The sequence below is a fragment of the Pieris brassicae genome, chromosome 4 (assembly GCF_905147105.1).
Source record: "Pieris brassicae chromosome 4, ilPieBrab1.1, whole genome shotgun sequence".
NCBI classification, from domain to species: domain Eukaryota; kingdom Metazoa; phylum Arthropoda; class Insecta; order Lepidoptera; family Pieridae; genus Pieris; species Pieris brassicae.
Window position 1 is genome coordinate 3,256,778 of NC_059668.1, and position 21,517 is coordinate 3,278,294.

General features: G+C 34.1%; 1 protein-coding gene across 4 annotated transcripts in view; it reads left to right on the plus strand.

Annotated features, from left to right (window-relative positions):
- Window positions 1-20,910, plus strand: part of LOC123708457 (homeobox protein abdominal-B-like) — a 73,924-nt gene extending 53,014 nt beyond the window's left edge. For 3 of the 4 annotated variants that reach the window (XM_045659169.1, XM_045659170.1, XM_045659168.1), the window contains exons 3-6: window positions 7,969-8,058; window positions 12,154-12,200; window positions 14,835-15,437; window positions 18,567-20,910. In XM_045659169.1, coding sequence (XP_045515125.1) covers window positions 8,042-8,058; window positions 12,154-12,200; window positions 14,835-15,437; window positions 18,567-18,961 — 1,062 coding nt within the window. In that variant the 5' untranslated portion in view covers window positions 7,969-8,041 and the 3' untranslated portion in view covers window positions 18,962-20,910. The remainder of the gene's footprint in view (window positions 1-7,968; window positions 8,059-12,153; window positions 12,201-14,834; window positions 15,438-18,566) is intronic. The other variant, XM_045659171.1, reaches the window with a different exon arrangement.
- The last annotated feature ends 607 nt before the right edge of the window (window positions 20,911-21,517 follow it).

The window sequence follows — 21,517 nt, forward strand, 5'->3', positions numbered from 1 at the left end:
ACAGATTTAATTTATTATTTTTAGCTTGAAAATTTATGTTGCTAAATACAGTAACAGTCTGTACACCCACAATAAGTAATATATGATATTTATATCACCGCATTGCACCAAAATTTAAGAACATGTTATTGTATTAATCCACACGCTTAAATGTTAGTAAAAAGTTTTTATAATTTAATAATTTGCATTGTTCTCCACCTTAATTTAAGGAGAGATAGAAAGCTTAGTTGCGGTTCGGACAAAGTTACGTCCTTACCCGGCTGTTTAATAAATACCCGGATGAAATGGTCGAGGGAACCGGGAAAATCGGGAAAATTAGGCGCCCGGAGTATCACAAACCCGGTAGTAAAACTTTGCACTGAAATGATTTTCTGACACTAGGGAATTAAACTCTGGCTATTATAAAACGTTTAAACTAAATTGTGTCACTAATTGAATACATGGGTTTGGTGGAATTTGGAGCTTTTCAATGACTGTTTTTTTTTTTAATTTGTTGTTCGAAATACATAATTTCAATGTAATAATTTTTGATGAGTGTGATCCCAAAAATTTTTTCTTGGCCGATCGTCACGTTTATTAGTTGAGTCATTGTTGAGATTTACTCGGGTTACGTTAGACACATTTTATTTTGATATATACTTTTTTTTAATTATAATTAATAATAGTTACGTCCACTATTTAGAATTTTATAGTGAGTGTTTAGTGCGTTTTTGAGAAATATCGTGAGGCAAGGTATTAGCATCAGTCTAACCTCTCTTTGTTACCAAACTAATAGAATTTCTCCTAATCCTTACGTCTGATAATATTGTGTGCCTTTCTTCCTGGGAAGAAGATATTGTAACGAGGTATGTACTCAGGACTTATTATTCTAGTATAAGATTGTGTATCGACGGCCACCGAACGGTTCTTTGTGGCACATTTGGTCTATATTGTCCAATAGGTTTCCTAAAGCTTACATATACCCATATACATAAATAGTAGATTACAACCATTTCAGTACTCCGTTGTCTCTTTTCCTCACAGCTTAAACCCAATTTGATGAAAGAGTAGGTATTTTAGTTAATAAATTATAATGCAATCAGGCTGAGTTTAATAACAAGAGCTATTGAAACTCAATGTCAAAAACAATTTTGAATATATTTTACTATTAATATATCATATCAGTTATAAGAACAAACATTCTAAATTTATATATTAACAAATTTAACAAAAAACGTTCTTAATTCGACTTGCTTAAAATTTCTCTAAAAGAATCAAAAAACAACAATGGCCTAATTTCACTACATTCATATTCATACAGCTTTTCACCCTTTGTGCCTTATTACGTAACCATGCTATTGTTACCCCTCATTTGTATATCACTGCTTTGTCATTCAAAATTATTTCCTAACATGAAGGAAACAAAACGTGTTCATGGAAATTCTTTGATATGTTAATTTTGTTGTGTCATTGGTATTTCTAAGCTCTATACTTATTATTATACAATAATTTGTAAATAACTTAATTTATTTGAAGTCTCTATCAATTTGTAGCCGGTTATTCTTGACATCACACGAGATTATTTATAACTTTATTTTGTATTTTAAGTAATGTTAAGTTGTTGTTCAGCACATGCGTGCGATTTTTAAACCAAATATCGTTTTGATTTTGGCAGACATTGTCTTTATATGTTTGTTGCACACATGCTTGCTTGGTGAAGGCAAAATTAATTACACGTGTCAGGCACATAGCTGACCTTATACTTAAGTTACCATAATGAAAATTTATCATTCTGGTTTCTGCTTCATGCCTAAAGCAATATATACAAGGTTATGTATTACAATATATTATTCTAAGGTTATTAATTATGAGGAGGGTCTTAAGTATCTTTTTACCATACAATGAACGTTTGCATTCCTTTGCATAATTAAGTAGAAGATGGACTCACAAATAGACTTGATACCCCTGCTTCTTAGGGGTCGAACAATATTTAAATTTTAGATCCGTCCCAGTTTGAATAAATCACATGTAACGACATAAAATTGTATATAATATCTTAAAGCACAGCTAACGAAAAAATAGACAGATTGGGTGTAAAAGTATAGAAAAGCCTAAATAATATTTTAGTTTAGGTTCCAAGTACCTTAAAAAAAGAATTTCTAATAATTCACAGTATTCAGAAATATATAATATAAAGCATAACCGTATAACCATATAGGATAAAGTTGAAATAAAATGTATTTTGTAGGAGCTTGTCGTCAAGGCTCGCAAACTTCATGAATCCCAATGTCCCGGAAAATATAACAAGGCGATTTATATTCGGGAGTGGTGTGGGCCTTTCTCGTTTTTCTATCAGAAATCTGGCCGAAACGTGCGTGCCCTGTAAAATATATGTAGGTAAAATTATATAGAAACTTGAGGAATAGGTAATTTGATAGAGCAAAACTTAGTTTGAATTTTTTTTTCATGCTTCAAATATTGCGATTCGAATCTTCGACTTTAATCTCATTATCATATTTATAATAAAACTAATATAAATGAAGTAAAGAAATATCATAGTGTAATCACGGAAAATATTTCCTGGTAAAGGGCAGGCCGCGAATGACAAGCAAGGGGGTGGCAATATAATCATTTCTATTAGGAAGAAGCCGCCCCGAGACAAAAGGGATACGTTACTTTTATATGAGACGACCGCTGAATAACAAACTTAGGTTTTTTCTTTGTAAATATCTTAATATTAGTCACATTCAATTCATATCACGTCCAATATTTCCGCTTTTAGCATTTTCATTTTGATTTATGTAAACAAGTTTTGAAGGGATGTTCATTGTTCGGCTAATACAGTAGCGTTGTAAATTCACTCCACCTTTTTATATTTCCTTACTTCAAAGTTAATTAGACTTTATAGAGCGTTCCTTCCCAATTCCGTTTTTACTCGTCTGACGCACGGAAAGACTTATTCATTGGGAGGTCGAGGTGGGTTGGGGGGGCTGACTTGGCCCGAAATAGCAAATAAATGAGACGAAAATGTAAATGTTGCGCTTCAGAGATGAAAAGCGCCGCTCGTTCTTGTTAAGCTCGTCGCAAATGTAGCAGAATTAGAAGCGTGGCTGAAATTCAGGCCAGATATAACCAGTTTAGCGAGACCTCACAACGAATGATTCAAGAATTCCTCTTGCGTTCGGATATACTAATAATGTAGGCTTTTAAATTGAATCAGTGAGTTGCCGTATTTTAAACTTTACTTCTATTCTTATAACGCTCGTCAAATGTTAATGTAAACTTGGTTAAGGCGTTAAGAAAGTGTTTGTTTATATATTTAGAAAGAAACAATCCAGCGTCAATTTATTCTAGGTAAAAAAGTATTCAATTCGAATGTATTAAGTTATTTATTTACTACAAGAAAATTATTATATATTTCGTCCCCTCATAAAGAAATCTTAATAAAGTTATCTAAACAAGGTGTTTTAATATAAGCCCACAAACCACTAGTGGACATATGTCGCGTTATATTGAAACAGCTGGCGGCCCCCTTATCTCGTATTGCAATACGTGCAATAACCGATATAATGCAATTGCTTTTCATATTTACTTTAAACGAAATTTTGAAATCAATCAAGATAGTCAAGCAATTTATTTTACAACTATAAATACTTTCGGGTATAACTTAAACAAATTTGACTTGTAAATAAAAGTAACTATGGTAATAGATGATTTTACCTAACCTATATCTGGTACAATGCGAACAGAATTTCTGATAACAAGCGAAAGGCATCTAATACACATTCACGTTAATACTTCATCGTCAAACATTTAACTTAAGTTATTATTCTGACTATCATTGTCTATGTTTTGTGTCATATTAGTGATAAATGGGGTTAAATAATGTTAAAAATAATTATTATTATTATATTAGCATTCATTCCAAATAATTATAATAGTCTTTCTTACACACTACCTACTACTAACAGTTTTTTTCTACTTAAAAAATAAAAACAACTAACATTCATCTCTCAGCCTTACTGAACCTTTCTCAAATATATCCAGTTCTGGCGCAGAACTAAGGAAACGGTTAACCAGCGAGACCATGAGCCCCTTGTTAATACCTGTATGAATTAGGTTAAGCTATACTGCAATCAAACTATCTTACAAAGAATCAATTCTACCAACTCAAATTGTCCGTTTTTGTTGCGTAAGGAAGGCTACTAAATAAAACGAAAGTGCCACACCTTCGAAAGTAAATTGGATCGAATCGATGTAGTTCAAGGAATCCATTGCATTACTTAATTAATAATTATTGTTTATGAGGTTAATTAATTAATTGGATTTTCACAAACCGAAAATTATTATTATTTATAGGTTATAAAATAAATAAATCAGTGGCGCTACTACCGTTTTAGGTCTGGGCCACAGATTTCTATTTCATCCGTCAATCTATAGGCAAGTAGGTGATCAGCATCCTGTGTCATCCGTCAACTTTTGGGTCTAAGACAAGCCGGTTTCCTCACGATGTTTTCCTTCACCGTTCGAGCGAATGTTAAATGCGCACATAGAAAGAAAGTCCATTGGTGCACAGCCGGGGATTGATCCTACGACCTCCAGGATGAGAGTCGCACACTGAAGCCACTAGGCCAACACTGTTAAATATATGTTAATACGCATTGTTATATCCCTGTAGGTAAACGTTGCATCTGATATGTGCACTTTATAGCTCATTTTAAAGTTCTCTGCATAGAGATTTGCAGTGAACTCGGACATAAACTGGCGAAACAAAGAGATGCATTTATCTCCGCCTCCCAAATACTCCATAAAACGCGGTGCAGTCAACTTGCGTGACTAAAATTATGCGCATTAATGAACACACGGGTCCTAGTTATATAAATTTCATGTGATATTTACTTCTTTATATATAATTTATAAGCGGTTGACCCACCAAAGAAATAATTAATATGAATAATTGAAAACTATATTTAACTAACATAACTGAACACTAGAAGAATAATCTAAAGTAATTTAAATCTTGACCATAGCGATAAGGTAGCTTAAATACTAAGTAGTAGGTACTTTTTTACACACATTCAACTTAGTAAACAAATTCTCAATTTCTATTCCTATGACAGTGTAGGCTATAGTTAGTAAATTCAGCGTGTGACTCTCATCCCTGAGGTCGTAGGTTCGATCCCGGGCTGTGCCTCAATGGACTTTCTATGTGCGCATTTAACACCCGCTCGAATGGTGAAGGAAAAAAATGAGGAAACCGGCTTGCCTTAGACCCAAAAAGTCGACGGCGTGCGTAAGGCACAGAAGGCTGATCACCTACTTGCCTATTAGTTTAACAAATGATCATGAAACAGATACAGGAATATGAGGTCCATACCTAATGTTTGTAGCGCAATTTTGCGTCATTTCACTATGTATGTTGTCTATTGAATAGATAAAACTATACTATAGCTATTTGTAAATCTATATACTATCTGTGGATACAAAATATTTCTCATAAATAAAGCCTACTCAACTCCTTACTACTTATATAAGCCATATTTATTTACAAATACCAGAAAGGATGCCACATAAACATTCTCAGGCTCTTAAACCCAACTCGGTTTATCTCAGTCAACAACCTGTAATTATTGTAACTGGGAAGGCTCGCTATCTTAAAGTACATCGTTGCATCTGTAATGCATATCCTTGATATTGCATTTCTAAGAAACACAAGTGCAATGTACCAAAGTTTTTGCCAAGGCTTTTTAGAGCTGAGACATGAGAATGATTATCTTAAATTACTTTTTTTTAATTTTAATGAGTTTTATATTCATTGCAATTTGGATAGATAACTCTTAAAAGGAGAGATAGAGAGATTTCTAAGAGAGATTAGATATTTTCCTTTCCTTATAATCCTAGAGTTACTAGAACTGAACGTCTTCTATTTGTACATACGCCTCGCTTACCTGCTCCTTTTAATACTGAATAAGCTATCTCACACTTACAACTTACAACTCACATTGATGAAAATTTTGATATATTTTACAAAAATCTTCCAACTTGTGTAAGTGTAAGTTTGTATTGAGTTTTAGCTATTATAACTTTTTTGTGTTTTACTTTGTCGTTGCTTGTTTATTTGTCCCTTGCTAGCTTTTATTTGTAAAATTTGTGATGTCATGTTTTCTAACATAATTTTATGCATACACATGTTTTAGTATTTATGTTCTATATAATAAAATTATGAAACCATCCAAATGAATCGCGTGTTTTGTAAAGTATAGGAACATATACAACAATAGGAGCGATATATTGATATAATATATAGACATTTGTAAATGAAGGTAAAAGGCGCTCTATGAAAATGTATGTTTGTAAATTAATTTAAATCTCTCGTCATAAAAGATATGTATTGTAATGTCATAATTAACTTACTTAATATATATAACAATAAAAATTCTATACACTTTGTACGCAATTAAATAACCAGAGAAATAAATATAATGAATACATTGAAAGCCCGTAAATGTTTTATAGCTGCGTAGAAAAAAATCTCAAACACAAGAAATATTGGAAATTGGTTTCCATCCTATTCCTTAAGTGGAACAAACGATAAATATTTTTCGCCCTCAGGCATTTATTACAGAGATTTTCAATTTATAAATTTGTTCCTATACATTATTTTTGAGTATGTTATTTAAATTCTAAATTTAGGTGGAATTGTATCTGAAGTTATAAGCTCTACCAATGATTTCTCAAATGGTAATTCTAATTGAATCTGGTAAAAAATATATTTCATTAATGTTCTTTATAAATTAAAGAAAAGAACATTTTTATTACATTTTTAATATGTTATTTACATTAAAAGCTTTCCTTTTAGTTGTAATGAATAAAGATACATGTTTCATTCCCGTCGGGAGTTCGGAATTAAAAGATAAAAGAAGTCATTTGTCAGCCTCTTAAAAGTCTAAAAATAAACCAATTTAAAATAAACTTTATGTAAAATAATACCAGGTGACCTCACATACTAAATATAAATGTCTTCTAAAAGTAATGGTTTTAATATTTATTATTGCCGACTTCTTATATTATATAAATAAAGAAGAGTGTAGCTATGTCGTATAGTGAAAATGAGATCTTTTTCAGCCCAGCTGTTCTCAGACAGTTATGATCAAGTTAGAATTATACAAACCATTCTCAATTTTACGTTTATATTATGTATTTCGTCTTTAGTAAAATGTTTAGTATACCTAATTGCTTTTAGGTTAGCTGGTGGATTAGGAAATAAATAAATAGGTTTGAGGTGAATAAACTCAAGGCCTGTACTTTGTTTTAACCAAATTATTCTATTAGGTATAATTTGGACTCACTGAAATACAACCTCATTAAAATTAATACAAAGAAGTTTTTGTACTATTGACGAAGACGTAATTGGACTATGTTCAATTACTATGTAGTTCTGTCATAAATTTCCTTTTATTTCTCTTACAAAGTTGCTGACAAATCGATTTGTTTGTCGCAAGAGCTTATCTTTACTGATAAAACATTAGTTGTTAAGAAATTTGTCTTTTTCTATTAACCTGTGCTCATGCCGCGATCAAAGGAGATCACTGGATTCTAATTAAAACCCCGATCTAGTTTATTATTATTATTGGGATGGACATCCATTTTTAGTGAGTGCGCTGCCGGCCTTCGAGGGAGGTGTATACTCTTAGTTTAAACAATTGTGAGTTGATTCCACAGTTCGTTAATCGTATCGTTCGTTCGTCTGATTTAGTCCTGTGAATAAAGTTAGCTTAGGTTCATTGTTAGTTTTTAATTATATTTTGGTAAAAAATCCACTAGAAAATCTATCTGATATATACGACAATTGATCAGAATATATTAAAGTTTAAAAGGGTAAAAACATTTCATATTTTTTATTATGGCGTTCTTACCATTTTTCTTTATAATAGAAAACTTGTTTTTTAATTAAATAAGTATTTTCATATAGTTTTTGTATCGTTACAGGCGTGTAGGCGGTAAGGCTCGGGCGCGGCTACTCGCGGTCGACCCTTACTAACAGGTGAGGAGGCGACGCCACATGAACATGATACTAAGGTTTGAATTTTCACTTTATTTTTTATTGCATTAGATTTATTTTTGCTTGATCGCCTTTTTTACTTACCACTTTTTAGTTTAGAGATGCTTTAAATGTATCAGGAAATAGTATTGTTTTGAATGAGAAATAGAGTAACATTATAGGGTTTTTAAGTAGGATGAAGCTTATGACTTCTATAAACCAACTTCAACTTGTTTATTTTAATACCGATTATCTTAACATAAATTTGGTAGTACAACGCAATAATAAATTTACAATTATAACTTCTTATATAAGCGCAATTTTTATTTTCCCTATCACAATGTAAGTCAGTTAACATTTGTTATCGAAGTATACTTACCCAATTTTGATTAGAAACATGCTAAGTTTCATAGTACAATTGTTTATTTTCCCAAAACACGCCACACATTCGATTACATTTGCGGCCGGATTTTCGTTTCTCCCTCTGCCAAAACATACTTTTATAGCAAAACTTAACAAACATATTACTTTTTTCTGACACGAATATCCGTAGAATATAAAACGGTCAGGTAAAGACATAAAATGCAGAAATACATGCAGGCGACGTGTTCGTCGTCAAATGTTTATATAAATAAATTTATTTTTACTTTAAATACTTTTATATTTCGATTATAAACCTTATCCATAACAGAATAACATAAAAATAAATATCATATTTTTATTAGTTCGACCGAGTAAAGCTTCCTTATAAGTTTATTGCTTATGAAAAATAAAGTGTAACGAAAAGAAATTAACGTTCTATAACATAAGGAAATTATTGTATCACAAGTTGAATAAGTTACGGAAATTATGGTTTGAAAGGGTAACATAATACTGCTTATGTTTGCCGCCGAGGCATGTTAATTTTATGTTTTAATTTATCGCTCAGCAAATTATATACAAAAAGTCCCAACATTGTAGCGATTGTAACATCTATGGGGACAATATAATCTTGGGTTACAAATATTAATTAACCTTTACCAAGCTTGCGTATTCCTCGTGCCTAAAAGTAATTTAAGCTCTTAAGTACAATTCAATTTATTACCTATAATACATTTAGATATCTATAGGAGTAAATTGAATTTAGATTCTTTACGTAACAAGGTGTGATCATCGCCATATTAGATATAAGAAAATTTGTTCATCGCACGCAATGCGTTGGTAAATCGAATTCTAAATCGAGTTATCGACGATCAATTCCGGCCGATTGAACAAATCACATGTCCTTGGCGATAGTATCGGTTTGTGAATCGAATACCGATTTCAAGACCACACTGCCACATGGCTTAGTATGGGTGTCGAGTGGTGAACGCCTAAAATGGTCGTAGTTCCGATGGGAATTTGTATAGGTTTGATGGTCATTGGCTTTTGCTATTAAAATTCATTACGCACTGCAATATTTGAATGCGTAAGTTGTAAATTATGAAAACGATGAGGTAGGTACGTTAGTGCGTAAGCGAATTGATAAATAAATACTTTCCTACAAGTTTTTTTCTACAAATAACGTCACAGATTCACGTAGAATTGTTGGAAATATTTTAAATCGTTAAAATATTTGCTCGACGTAATTTACTGAATAACTTAATATATATAAAAAAATAACAAAACCTCTACCCAAAGTTTAAATTATATATATTTTTCGATAAAGTAAGTCTCGGCAGCGTAGCGGTACATAAACCACTAGCTATGATTACGTCGAATAACATGTGAAAATATATATAGATTACTATGTATCTTGCTTGAGAACATGAGCTAAAATATTCAGTAGGCATTTATGAAAGACGTACCTCGTAATCGATGTTTATCGGACAATCGCCGGTGAAGCGTCACCAAATCGCAGTTAGAATTGCAAATGAATCGGCCGTTTGCTTTCGTGTCGTAAACCCAGGGATATGATCCAGTCACTTTTCGCGCCATTAAACTCTCGGACCAAATCCCCTTGCTGTTATTATAAATATGTCTCTTTTCGTAAACAGATCAATCATATGTACATAATATATTTCACTAAAGACAATAACGAAATTAAATATTGGATGAATTATTAGAAAATAGAACTAACATTTGTTATATTTTTTATACAAATGGATAAAACTGTGTTTTATGTTTATGTTTGAATGTGTATTCCGTTTTTGGCTTTTGTGTATAATGTAATTGTTTGAATATTGTTTAATGAGTAGCTGTAGGAATACTTTAATAAAATAAAATTACAAATAAATTCATTATATAACTATACGTATATATAGTCTGGTTTAGTTTTTCTTTTATCTTGAGCCTTGTTGGTGTTGTATAACTTTTTCCATAAGCCTTCGCAATAAGCCTGTAAGGGCCGTAACTTGGTTGGCTAGTGAGTGGGTGATTACCGTAAAGTAGCGGGCAGCAGCAGGTCGTCGAGCTCGTGGCAACTTTTCAATGTTTGATTACATTTTGTGGGAGTGCATTTACTTATAATGTGCTGTTTAGCCGCATGTTATTGATATATTCCATTAAGGTTTTTCTACTTCCCGAGTTGAATAGGTATTCCTTATCGCCTTTCATTTTCTTCTCTATAGGCAAGTGAGTGAAGCCTTCGCTCACATATTTGTCAAGAACGCCAAGTTTTTGTTAAGCTATCCAGTTCACGAACATTCAATCTTTCTTTTTTAAAAAGCTTATCTTACCATTTAGTAAAGCCGGTATATTTTAAACAACATGTTATGTAGATAACGAATTCTGACAGTTTGAGATATGTGCATCCCAACAAGTCCTGTCACCACACCAATGAAAACGTTTCAGCCACCATCAGTTGACCCATCTATAAACACCCTCTCCCTATGAAAAAGCATACGCGACAGTTCTAATTAAATTGGTAATGAAAAGTCGTGGGACAAGCGGCTTTCGCTTTGGAATTGAGTCGTAAATGTCGCGGCGGGCTCTGTGCTATAGTTATAATACTATTTATCCATACAAAATAAAGTAGAAAAAAGCCTTGTGGCGATTGAGTCGCTGAAGTTAATTATAATATCGTTCTGGTTTTGTAAGGGAAATTATAAAATATGATCTAAATTAAAATTATTTAAAATTATTATATATCCATTGTTTTTTATAAACCAAAATATTAGTTGCAAAGAACTTTATATTTTCAGTGCAAAGTGCGCCAATGCTTCATTCGATATTTGAAAAAATAACCGATATCGGAATTTGTGAACTGATTAGAAAAAAATCTATGCGTCGTAACTATTAGGTTTTTGTACACAACGGCATTCCAGTGTTTATATTATGTGCTCACAAATGCGTGTACCTAAGATTAAAAATACAGCCAGAACAGAAAATTTTGACGCACGTGAAAATCTGTAAAAAATCAACAAGAGTAATTGTTACAAAACACAGAACAGAATTTACGATCGTTAACACGTCCAAGTCTTAGATCGTTAAATAAAAAATCCTGTAAACATTTTTTTCTAATATAAGTGGGTTGCTGCGATCCACGGGAAAAAAGCCGTGGCAATCGGCGCAAATCACCTATTTTATGTAAACTTCGTGACTTTCCACCATATCGAATGACTTAGAAAGGATTTATAAGGTTAAGAATACGAGCAAACGCAGGGCTTTGTCAATTTGAGTGATGGGTGGAGCTCGGCCTCCGAAAATAGACTGACATGTGTTCTTATGGTACCGGTTGAGGCGAACTGCTTCTAACCTTATATTGAATGAAATTGTACTTTGTAGTTTTAATTTAACACAATGGTTGATTTACTAAGAACACCTCATAGGTATATAGGTACATTTAAATGAGAAAGTATTTAAAACAAAATAGTGTACTAATTTTATTTTAAGAAAACATTTCAGGCGTAATTTCTGTCTATATTAAAAGCAATTATTATAATGCCGATATATTATCATTTAACTAGAAAAACCTCAGTTGGATCAACGGAAATCTTTAAAAATTTTCTTCTAATTGATTTAGCTTACTTTATTATTTTCATGTGTTTTATTTGCCTGCTTTTTTAGTGTAGTAACTTAGTAGCTACCATAGTGAATGTTTTATAGTAACGTAACAGATCAATTCCGGAAAAACAAATAAAATATATTTTAATTTTTTTATGAAACATTTTCAGATTACAGTGCCCGTTCACGCAGACATCGCTTGCTAGTTTACGACAAGGTGAATATCTTATCTGGTTATACATAGGTGCCAATTCTTATATATAATGATGAGAGTTTTTATTTTTAAAGACAACTTTTTATTATAAAAATAATTAACACTTAATACATATTTTGTATTGCCAAAACAATAAAGACATAAAGTCCATAACACTGATACAATATCCCAGAACAATTTTCATATATAACTATCCTGTATTTAAGATAGTGTGGAAGCGAATGTAGATAGAAAGCGCTATTAACATGCATCGTACCATTGGCCCGAGTTTCCTAATGTAAATATTTATAGACGGGCGCGGCTCGGGCTATGTTTGTGTCTGTCACTCAACGACTCTGTACCCAGCATCACATTCAATACAGCTTTCTCTTAAGACCAATCTTTATAATGTAATTACTAAGCTAGCTAATATTTTTATAGTACAGTAATTCACGTAGAATTTTATAAACCGTCAAGCATACTTGAGGCAAAGTATTTTAAGTTTTAGTAATACGTATTTTGCTCCGATTCTGTAAGATGATATATTGTTCCTTAAAAGCTATTCTACTCGGTACATTTCGTATTCTTAGATACATTTTGCTTTTTTAAATTCAGAAGTTATTGAGAATTGCCGCCAGCTCGATTATTTGAAGCCAAACCCGATCCAAAAGATAAGAATTTCAATGGATTATATTGATTGTATTAAACAAAATTTTCTGACCGGTTTTTACATAAAAAAAGATGTTTTATCTACATTTTTCTTATAAAATATTGTCGCTATCATGTAGTCAGTTTTCCCAAGAATAGCTCTGACGTAACACTAATGGAAATTGGCTAACATAAACTTAACATTTTCTATAGAGAGACTTATTCTACTGCAATATTACTTTAAACTTATTAGTGGTTACCTTGTACACCTTGCGTTCAATTTCCATTTGAAAATCTTACTAAAGGCTGAATTAAATGACTTAATTTGCCGAATTCCGTCCGACCATAGAATGAGAAAAAAGTAGAGCTTCTATTCTAGATAATAATCCCTACAAGAAAAATATTATTTGAATCAACCGTTTCACTATTCTTAATATCCTAATTACATACTGTCACGTGTGAATTAATTCTTTGACCCAAGAGGACATATTTTATTTCGACAAGTCGGTCTTATTATAATAATGCGTTGAATAATTTCGCATACAATACTTATAGCATTACTTAGCGTGTTATGTGTTTTTTCTTTTGTTAACTTGACATATTTTATTGCTGTTTCTTGTGTAAACAGAACATGTATTTTCTATAGGTGTGAAATGTAAGGGGATTTATTGGTTGTAGTACATTCTTTTCTTTGGTTTGTTAAGGGTGTTTTTTGAGGGGTAATTTCAAAGGGAATAAGGCATATTTTAAAACCACGTGGATTATTATTTGATTTAAGAGTAAACGTGCTACTGTAACAGTGAAAGTCTTAAGATAGTAAAAATTGTGAGTCAGAGACCGCGACCTTGCCATTGACATAGATTATAATTATAATTTTAATATGTCTAGTCTAGGATTGTTCGCGGTGAAATTAACAGACGATAAAATTAAGTTTATATTCACAATAAAACGTGAGTGAGTTGCCGTCATAAAGTCTCGCGTTTTTTATTGATGGTAACTCGGCGATGGTCGAGTGACGCTTGCAGTTTGGTTAAACGGCAGTTTATGGCTATTTTACCTCCATTAATCGCTTTACTACGCACCGTCCGCGCCCAGTAGCAGCCAATGACAGAAAACATTAATGCTCATCATTAAAGTGATTGTAAATTATCTGAAGGCGTATTACGTTTTAATTAGATTAATAAAGTTCTCCTTCGGAATATGTCAGTTGTAGTAACCAGCTACACGCACATAAGGCACTTAAATATACGAAGTTGTTACAGCACTATTAATATTTTATAACAATATAATTAAAAAAATAATAATTACTATAGATTTTATTAAAGAAAATTCATCATGTTTAAAAAATTGAGGAAAGCGATTCGGGAATGAAAGACGCGGGCGGGCGGGCGTAGCGCGTGTAGGTGATTAGATCTGTGAGGTTCATCCTCCCGCCGCTAGATGTCTGACACCGCGTTCCTGTGTGCGTCTCGGCGCACACCGTTGCGCCCGGCGCCGCCACTCCGCGCTCGACCGCGCTGCCGATCGCGCGCTTCGCGTATATTACTTGCTGTTCACGCGGGCACCTTACGATAAACTCGTGACTTAATTTTTTTCCAAACAAACTACTTGGCAACTAGTTTCCAATACGAAATTTTAAACCAAATAATAACTTTTGACCGTATTTCTCCTAATTAAAACATTATTAAAAACAATTATCAAGAGTAACAGTGTTATTGGACTTTATTTCCTAAAGGTTACCGCTCGTCATCGTCGACGAGTTATAGTTTTTCGCCTGCATCTAGAATTTGCAATATCGCCCGGACGCCTGGCTAAATCGGGATCCGCGTTTGACTTTCATGTGCTGCCTCTCCGTGGTCGCGTGTACGCGTGGTGCGATGTGCCCGCGACGCGCGTGAACTGCCTGCCCCCATTCCTGCTCCCCCGTGGCTTGTCCGGCCGCCACCCTGTACCCTGACAACCATGTCGGGGGCCTCGGCGCGCCCTGCGATGCGGCTGCCGCGTCGCCAGCGCCCGCCTCCGGGCACTCCGCCGGGCCGGCCTGGTGGACCATGATGAACGGCGTCGGCGGCACGCTCTACGAAGAGCCGCATCCCTCGCCACCAGGAGGCTCACCTCCAGCCGCCCCCGCAGCAGCTCCGCCGTCTGCTTCCAGTGCCTCCCCGGCTTCGGTTGGCTCTAACCCGCCTCAGCCGTTGCACATACCAGCTAAGCGCTATGAACCCGAGCCTGGTGTGATCAGGCATGCTCAGCAGTCATGGGGATATCCGCCAGATGCGGCTGCGTCTTTCGAGCACCAGTACCCAGCTGGGCCTACTTATTATAATTTACCAGTTGAGAGAGAACGCAAGTCCGCTTTACCCTTCTGGCCTGCGAGTGGAGGAGATTATAAACCCTATGCTGACGGCTGTCATCAAGGTTTTTCGCAGCCGTGCTGGAATTACCCTTACGGGACCCCACGGAGTGACCAGCCCCTTCCTTACGTTGGTGGAGAAGAACGTCGAGCTGCCGTCTCCGAGGCTTCCGGATTCTCTCATGATGCCTACGGTCTGCGAAACTATGCACCTGATTCTGTATCGAGTGGACCTTATCCTCCTCCGAGCGGGTTACCAGGTCAGTTTCTAAATTTATTTCAGTAATGGTTTTTAAAATCACTCCACGACCGTACATTCTTAACGTCCGGCTGTAAAGCGACATGTTTGTAATCTTTTTACAAACTTATCGCACTCTACATATACATTAAAACATAAATTTTTGTAAACAAGTTTTCATACCTACTGAATATTATTATAATATATAGCGGTATATTTACGCTACTAAACATAAATCATTAAAAATTGTATCCTTCGATATGTTAAAATCAGTTTTTGTAATCATATAAAATAATAACCAAATTATATTATTTTGTTATTTTTCCGTCTCTCGTAGTAATATTTAGTTTAATTCTACTTACCACTAGATGGCGTTATAGCTCCGCACACAGGTTTGCCGCCGATGTGTGCGAGACGCCCACAGCTACATTCGCCGCGTGGTATATGCGTGTGTGTGGGTGATATTATCACTGCAAAGCGATTGCACCGTAGCCATTCGTCGCATTCAATGCACTTGTATTTTTACGTATATATTGTAATGGCCGACGTTCGACACGACATTAAAAATTAATTAGGGCATTTGATAACTATTCATGATTGAGAGTATATGATAAAAACAGATATAATTTACACTTATATAAAATTGTGTGCTTGATTCCACGTATCTTACTACTTTTGTACCATTAGGAGTAAAGTACAAATCAAAACATTTTCCCACACAGCACCATAAATTTGATGAATGAACGAAACACGTGCTACAAATGTTTAAAAACGAACCGTAAGCACCGTTTTATAGGCAATGTAAAACGGCGCTATACTGCCGACAATAAATTAAGTTTACGTAAAATAAAGCGCCAATAAAAATGTATAACTAATAAACACGGTACCTGGTCTTTAACAATCTTTGAGTAGATATCAATAAACGAAATATTGCCCCAATAAATTAATAATAGGCCGATGATGTAATAAAATTACGATTAGGATTTTTATTCATAATACATAATATAAATGTTTCGGCAATTTGTATTTACGAAATCTTTTTCTAACCAACTAACCAGTGGAAATTCGCGTACGCATCCCCTAGACAGGGATCGGGGATTAGATATACTTCAGGCACTCTGCTACTGAGAGAAACGTTCGAGTAAAACGGTGCAAAACTGGGTATACGCTCGAAAGCTATACCCATTAAAACCACCTCAGGTGTTTCCAATACGACCTTTAAAGAAGCTCTCTGTGTCGCTTTCACATTTGAGATCTCCAGACGCCATATAATATGTGGACGTAGTAGCCTAGTACATAGTTCTATCTCTATATGCGTAAACCTTCTTTTTATGTAACAGGAGGCAAACGGGAAGGAGGCTCACCTGATGTTAAGTGATACCAGCGCCCATGGATTGCCAGAAGTGCGTTGCCGACCTTTTAATCTTTATGTTTGAAATCACATAAACCTACGAGTTGATCAATGTCTGTCTACAATCCATGAATTATAGAAGATATGACATAATTTTGCGTAACATGTATAATATTATGGGCCATTACATGGAAACAATTGTTGAAAAAGTTAAACACCTTCGCGTCACTTTATGATTGTATGTTTATAGCCCACCTGAGTTTGACATTGACTTTGATTTGTAAGGCTTTGTTAATATTCTGATTACTTAATTGTTAATTTTTTTATTATAATATTCTCGAATATAAAGACATTAAGGTATTACTATTATCAAAGTCCAATAATAATTAGAACAAGCGCCCTAATTAAGATATAAACTCTTATTTAAAATCGCCAATTTTCAACGTCAATCGTTGTCGTAAGGAAATTGTACTGATCGGCGAATCTCGACTCTATGTGTCTGTGTTAAGGGAAAATATTGTCGTGTAAAGTTTTCAAAGATAGCTGACTCCGCGGTCGGGTAGGTAACTTTTATGGGCGAACAGAACCCGCGATTTTATTACCGATGATCGCTACCTATCCTCTGTTAATTGACAACTCGACTTGTCATTATGTTCTCTTTAAACAATTGCGTTCATGGAAACATTGGATGCGCCAATGGTTGCAAAATTACATCCCACTTGACGTTAATTTATATGACCGCGTTTCGCGTGTAGCAGCGAAGGTCTATTCGTATCTGCACTAGCGAGACAAGTAATATTGTTAATTATTTGAGCGCAAGACTGTAAAGCGAGATCTAGTACAGACGAATTGCACATTCTGCAAATGCCAGTGTGACGTAACCTAAACTAGGTTCTATATTTACGTGCTTATTTAAAGCAACTTAATAAAATGTTGCTCATAAAATAAATGACGACGTTGCGGTAGGGCGGACTAGTATATTTTAGTATGACATAATGGTTTTATTTATTGACCGTAACTGCATCAAGTAGTGCTTCGGTGTGATTTCTAACACGATTCAAAAGACAGTATAATCTACGTCATAACAATAGAAAATTGTTACATATTTATTGTACCAATAAAATGCCTTTATTAGATGTCGTTTACTAAGACAGTTTTTAAATTAATCGAATAAACAAATATTATTTAAACCTAATTTATGTACGCAGACATAACGTATTATGACCAAGTCTTAATTCATAAATGTTACAAGTAACGATATTTGCTTTGCTCTTTCAAAGTCTGTTAAATTTGATTGAAAACAACTAATATGTCACAGCAAAATAAATAATTGGACGTAACTTGAGTGGGTCTTACGACAGTGAGCATTCATTTGTTAGACAATACGGCATCTATTTCACAATGTTCACACAGTACCGGTTTGAATAATAGGAAATGGTGCAGTTGCTTGCAGCGATGCCGAGATCGATGTTCGCATACAAAGTTAGGTGTTAGTGATCTCATCAAAAACACCGCCTGCCCTAATCAATATATGAAGATCTATGCACCTTCAATTGTTTATCATATCGTAGTTGCATAGAAATAGTCCCATTACGTACCAAATAAGTATAACGATAGATAAGTACGCATTAGGTCCTCTGATATTGCTGCACTCGAATCTTTATCAACATTGTTTATTAGTGCCGAGTCAATCTTTATTAAGTTATGAAATTCCGTATGAAAAACAACTTATGTCGACTCTTCATGAATACTAAAGCAACCAAGCAGCAACTAAATTAATATTGTAATATTTTTGTACAGGCTCGCTGTCGATGTCCGTCGGTGTGGGCGTAGGCTGTGGCTCCTCAAATCCCTTGGACTGGACCGGTCAAGTGACCGTGCGGAAAAAACGCAAGCCATATTCAAAGTTCCAAACCCTTGAATTAGAAAAAGAGTTCCTTTTTAATGCATACGTGTCGAAGCAAAAGAGATGGGAGCTCGCACGAAACCTGAACTTGACGGAGCGGCAGGTGAAAATATGGTTTCAGAACAGACGAATGAAGAACAAGAAGAATTCACAGAGGCAAGCTGCGCAGGCGGCACAGAATAATAACAACAACTCGAATGCCAATAACCACAACCACCACGGGGGCCACCACCACCCGGCACACCACGTGGCCTTGCACCACGCGGCTCCAGCCAAACACCATCAGTGACCCGCGCCCTTCTCTGGGACTTACCCCCTTCACCATGGTATAGCCAGCTAAATCCGCGGAAGGCCCAGTTGAGAAAGACTCAGTGTGTTGTGTTCGATGGTCGTACTTAAGGTTTGGACGTCCAATGCTTGTTACCGAGTAGATTGCTGTACCGTGTCGTACGTAAATGGACGCTTTGCCGGCCCGGTGCCGGTGCGCCGCGAGTCCCAGAGAATCTCATAGTAAGATAATCATTGTGTTGTCGATTTGTGTATAGTATTAATTATGAAATGTTCTTGTAATATTAACGATTTAAGTGTATGAGTAGTTACGATTCCTGATATTGTTAGAAGCTTAGATTAATGCAGATGTATTTGGAAATTATTTAAGTATCAATCGAACGATTTCTAGTTAGTTTTATTGAACGACATTTGTATAATATTTGTGAGACTGCTTTATTGTTGTATTCTTATCATTGTTCGGAAAGTGGTTGAATCAGTTACATTTATTTTCGTTACCAAATTGTTGAATTACTGGGTTGCTTTTGTGGCAGTTATTGATATTTTTGTACTGTAATACGGAATTAGAGTTATTTGTGAGAGAGCAGCCATTTAGTCAATTAAGTACCTTATTATCACAACGACTCTATTCCCTTATAAATTATAAACGTATTCGAAAGCAAACACTCTGATCAAATATTTATTACTGTTCTATTTCTTCATTTTGTTATTTTAAATTATGGATTTCTGAAAAAGCTTTAACTCGGTTCCAGTAGTTATACATTAAGTTACTGTTATTTGAAAATATTGAAGTTGATGTTATAATCAATATAATTAGGTAAAATGGGTGAGTGCATTATATTGTCCTCTCGTGTACTGTTCGCTTAAGCCGATTTGCAATTTTTTGTTTAAGATATTTTATTATTTATTTATACTATGCAGTCCGATTTTATAATTATTGTATCTTGCTCTACATCGAATAAAATATAATTTGTACAGTTATTAGAGATATAGTAAGTATCACCTATGGCAAAAGTCATACCAGTTAGATTGTCAATGTATTTAGCTACTTACATTTTCCTATTTTATCGTATATCTATTAAATGTTCTATCGTAAACTTTGTAGTTCGCTAAATCTTGTTCTAGACGTAGGTGTTTTGTACAATATGTCAACCTCATCTAGGTGACCGAATTTCTAAGTACAAGGCATCTTTTAAATATTAAAAGGTACGACAATTATAACCACACCTTATATTTTTAAACAATGATAAATTAAGTAGGTTCCGCTGAGTAGCACCTATTTCATGATCCCTACAAGGACATTATCAACTAGGTGTGGTTATGATGTATAATCTTTAACGTGTCGATTTTGTAGTCTCTGATTAGGAGTATTGAAAAGCAATTGATATGGCAAACCACGTTATATATAAGGTGCCTTACCTTATATTTAAACAGATTTTGATTTAGCTATGCGTGTTGGTTATGTCAAATAACTACATTTGGATAATAGGTATATGTTACCTAAAAATTTCAAAGTAAAAATGAAATACGTCTTCTGCAAATACCTTTTCGTAATCGCAGAAATAATTAATTAATAATTTTCTATTGATACATATTCCTTTTAGTGTTTTAAGACAACCATACAAAGTTCTCATGTTTAGCACACGCTCGCAATTTTATTGAAAATTTCACAAAATCTATAGAATAATAGAAAATATTAAAATTTATTTTTGCAAAAATTATTGCTTTTCATATATTCCCAATACATGTAAAATATCTCAGTAGCAGTTCAAGATTAACCGTTCTTGATAACATTGTACAGATAAATTAATTTAGTTATTTAATCACACCCAAAAGTGTGAGATTTTGATAAGTAACGATGTATAATAATAAAAAATGAATGTTCTCGACAGTTTGACGAATTTAGAAAAGAATGTATGAAAGGAAAAAAATTAAATATTTCGTCGTGTCCTTGCTTATTTTCTTTAAATTTCTTATTAGTCTTCATTTATTAGTTTATTCGAGTTAATAATAGGGAGCAAGTTCTACTATTTGATTATTTTTTAATCCTATTATAATATTAATATTTGTGCTTATGAATAGAGCACATTAAAGTCCATCTTTGCCTGCTCTTGCATATAGAGCTGTAATCTAATTGCCTACATACTTTGTGCTTGAAAGGAGGCGACAAACCTATCAGAGCAAGCTTAAGTTAATAAAGTTTAGGTTAAGCAAGAATAGACACTATCCTGTTGTTTCTGCCTACAGATCTGCCCGATGGAGTGGCACATAGTTTAAAAATTTCACTGACTGAGTTGTAAGTAGCAGGAGAGAGGTCAATTTTTATTGAATTTTAATTACTATCATGCTCAAACGTATATTTATTACGTAAAGTATATTTATTTGGCATAATTATTTTTATTAAATGATATAAGTAGGCATCTAACAGCCAATACCTAAACACACGAACCACTCGTTAACGAGATAGAAATTAAATTTCTCCTTAAATTCATAAAATTTGTATACACACATTAGCCTAATACATGTGCCAAAAAGCTACTGTGGGGTTCACCATTGG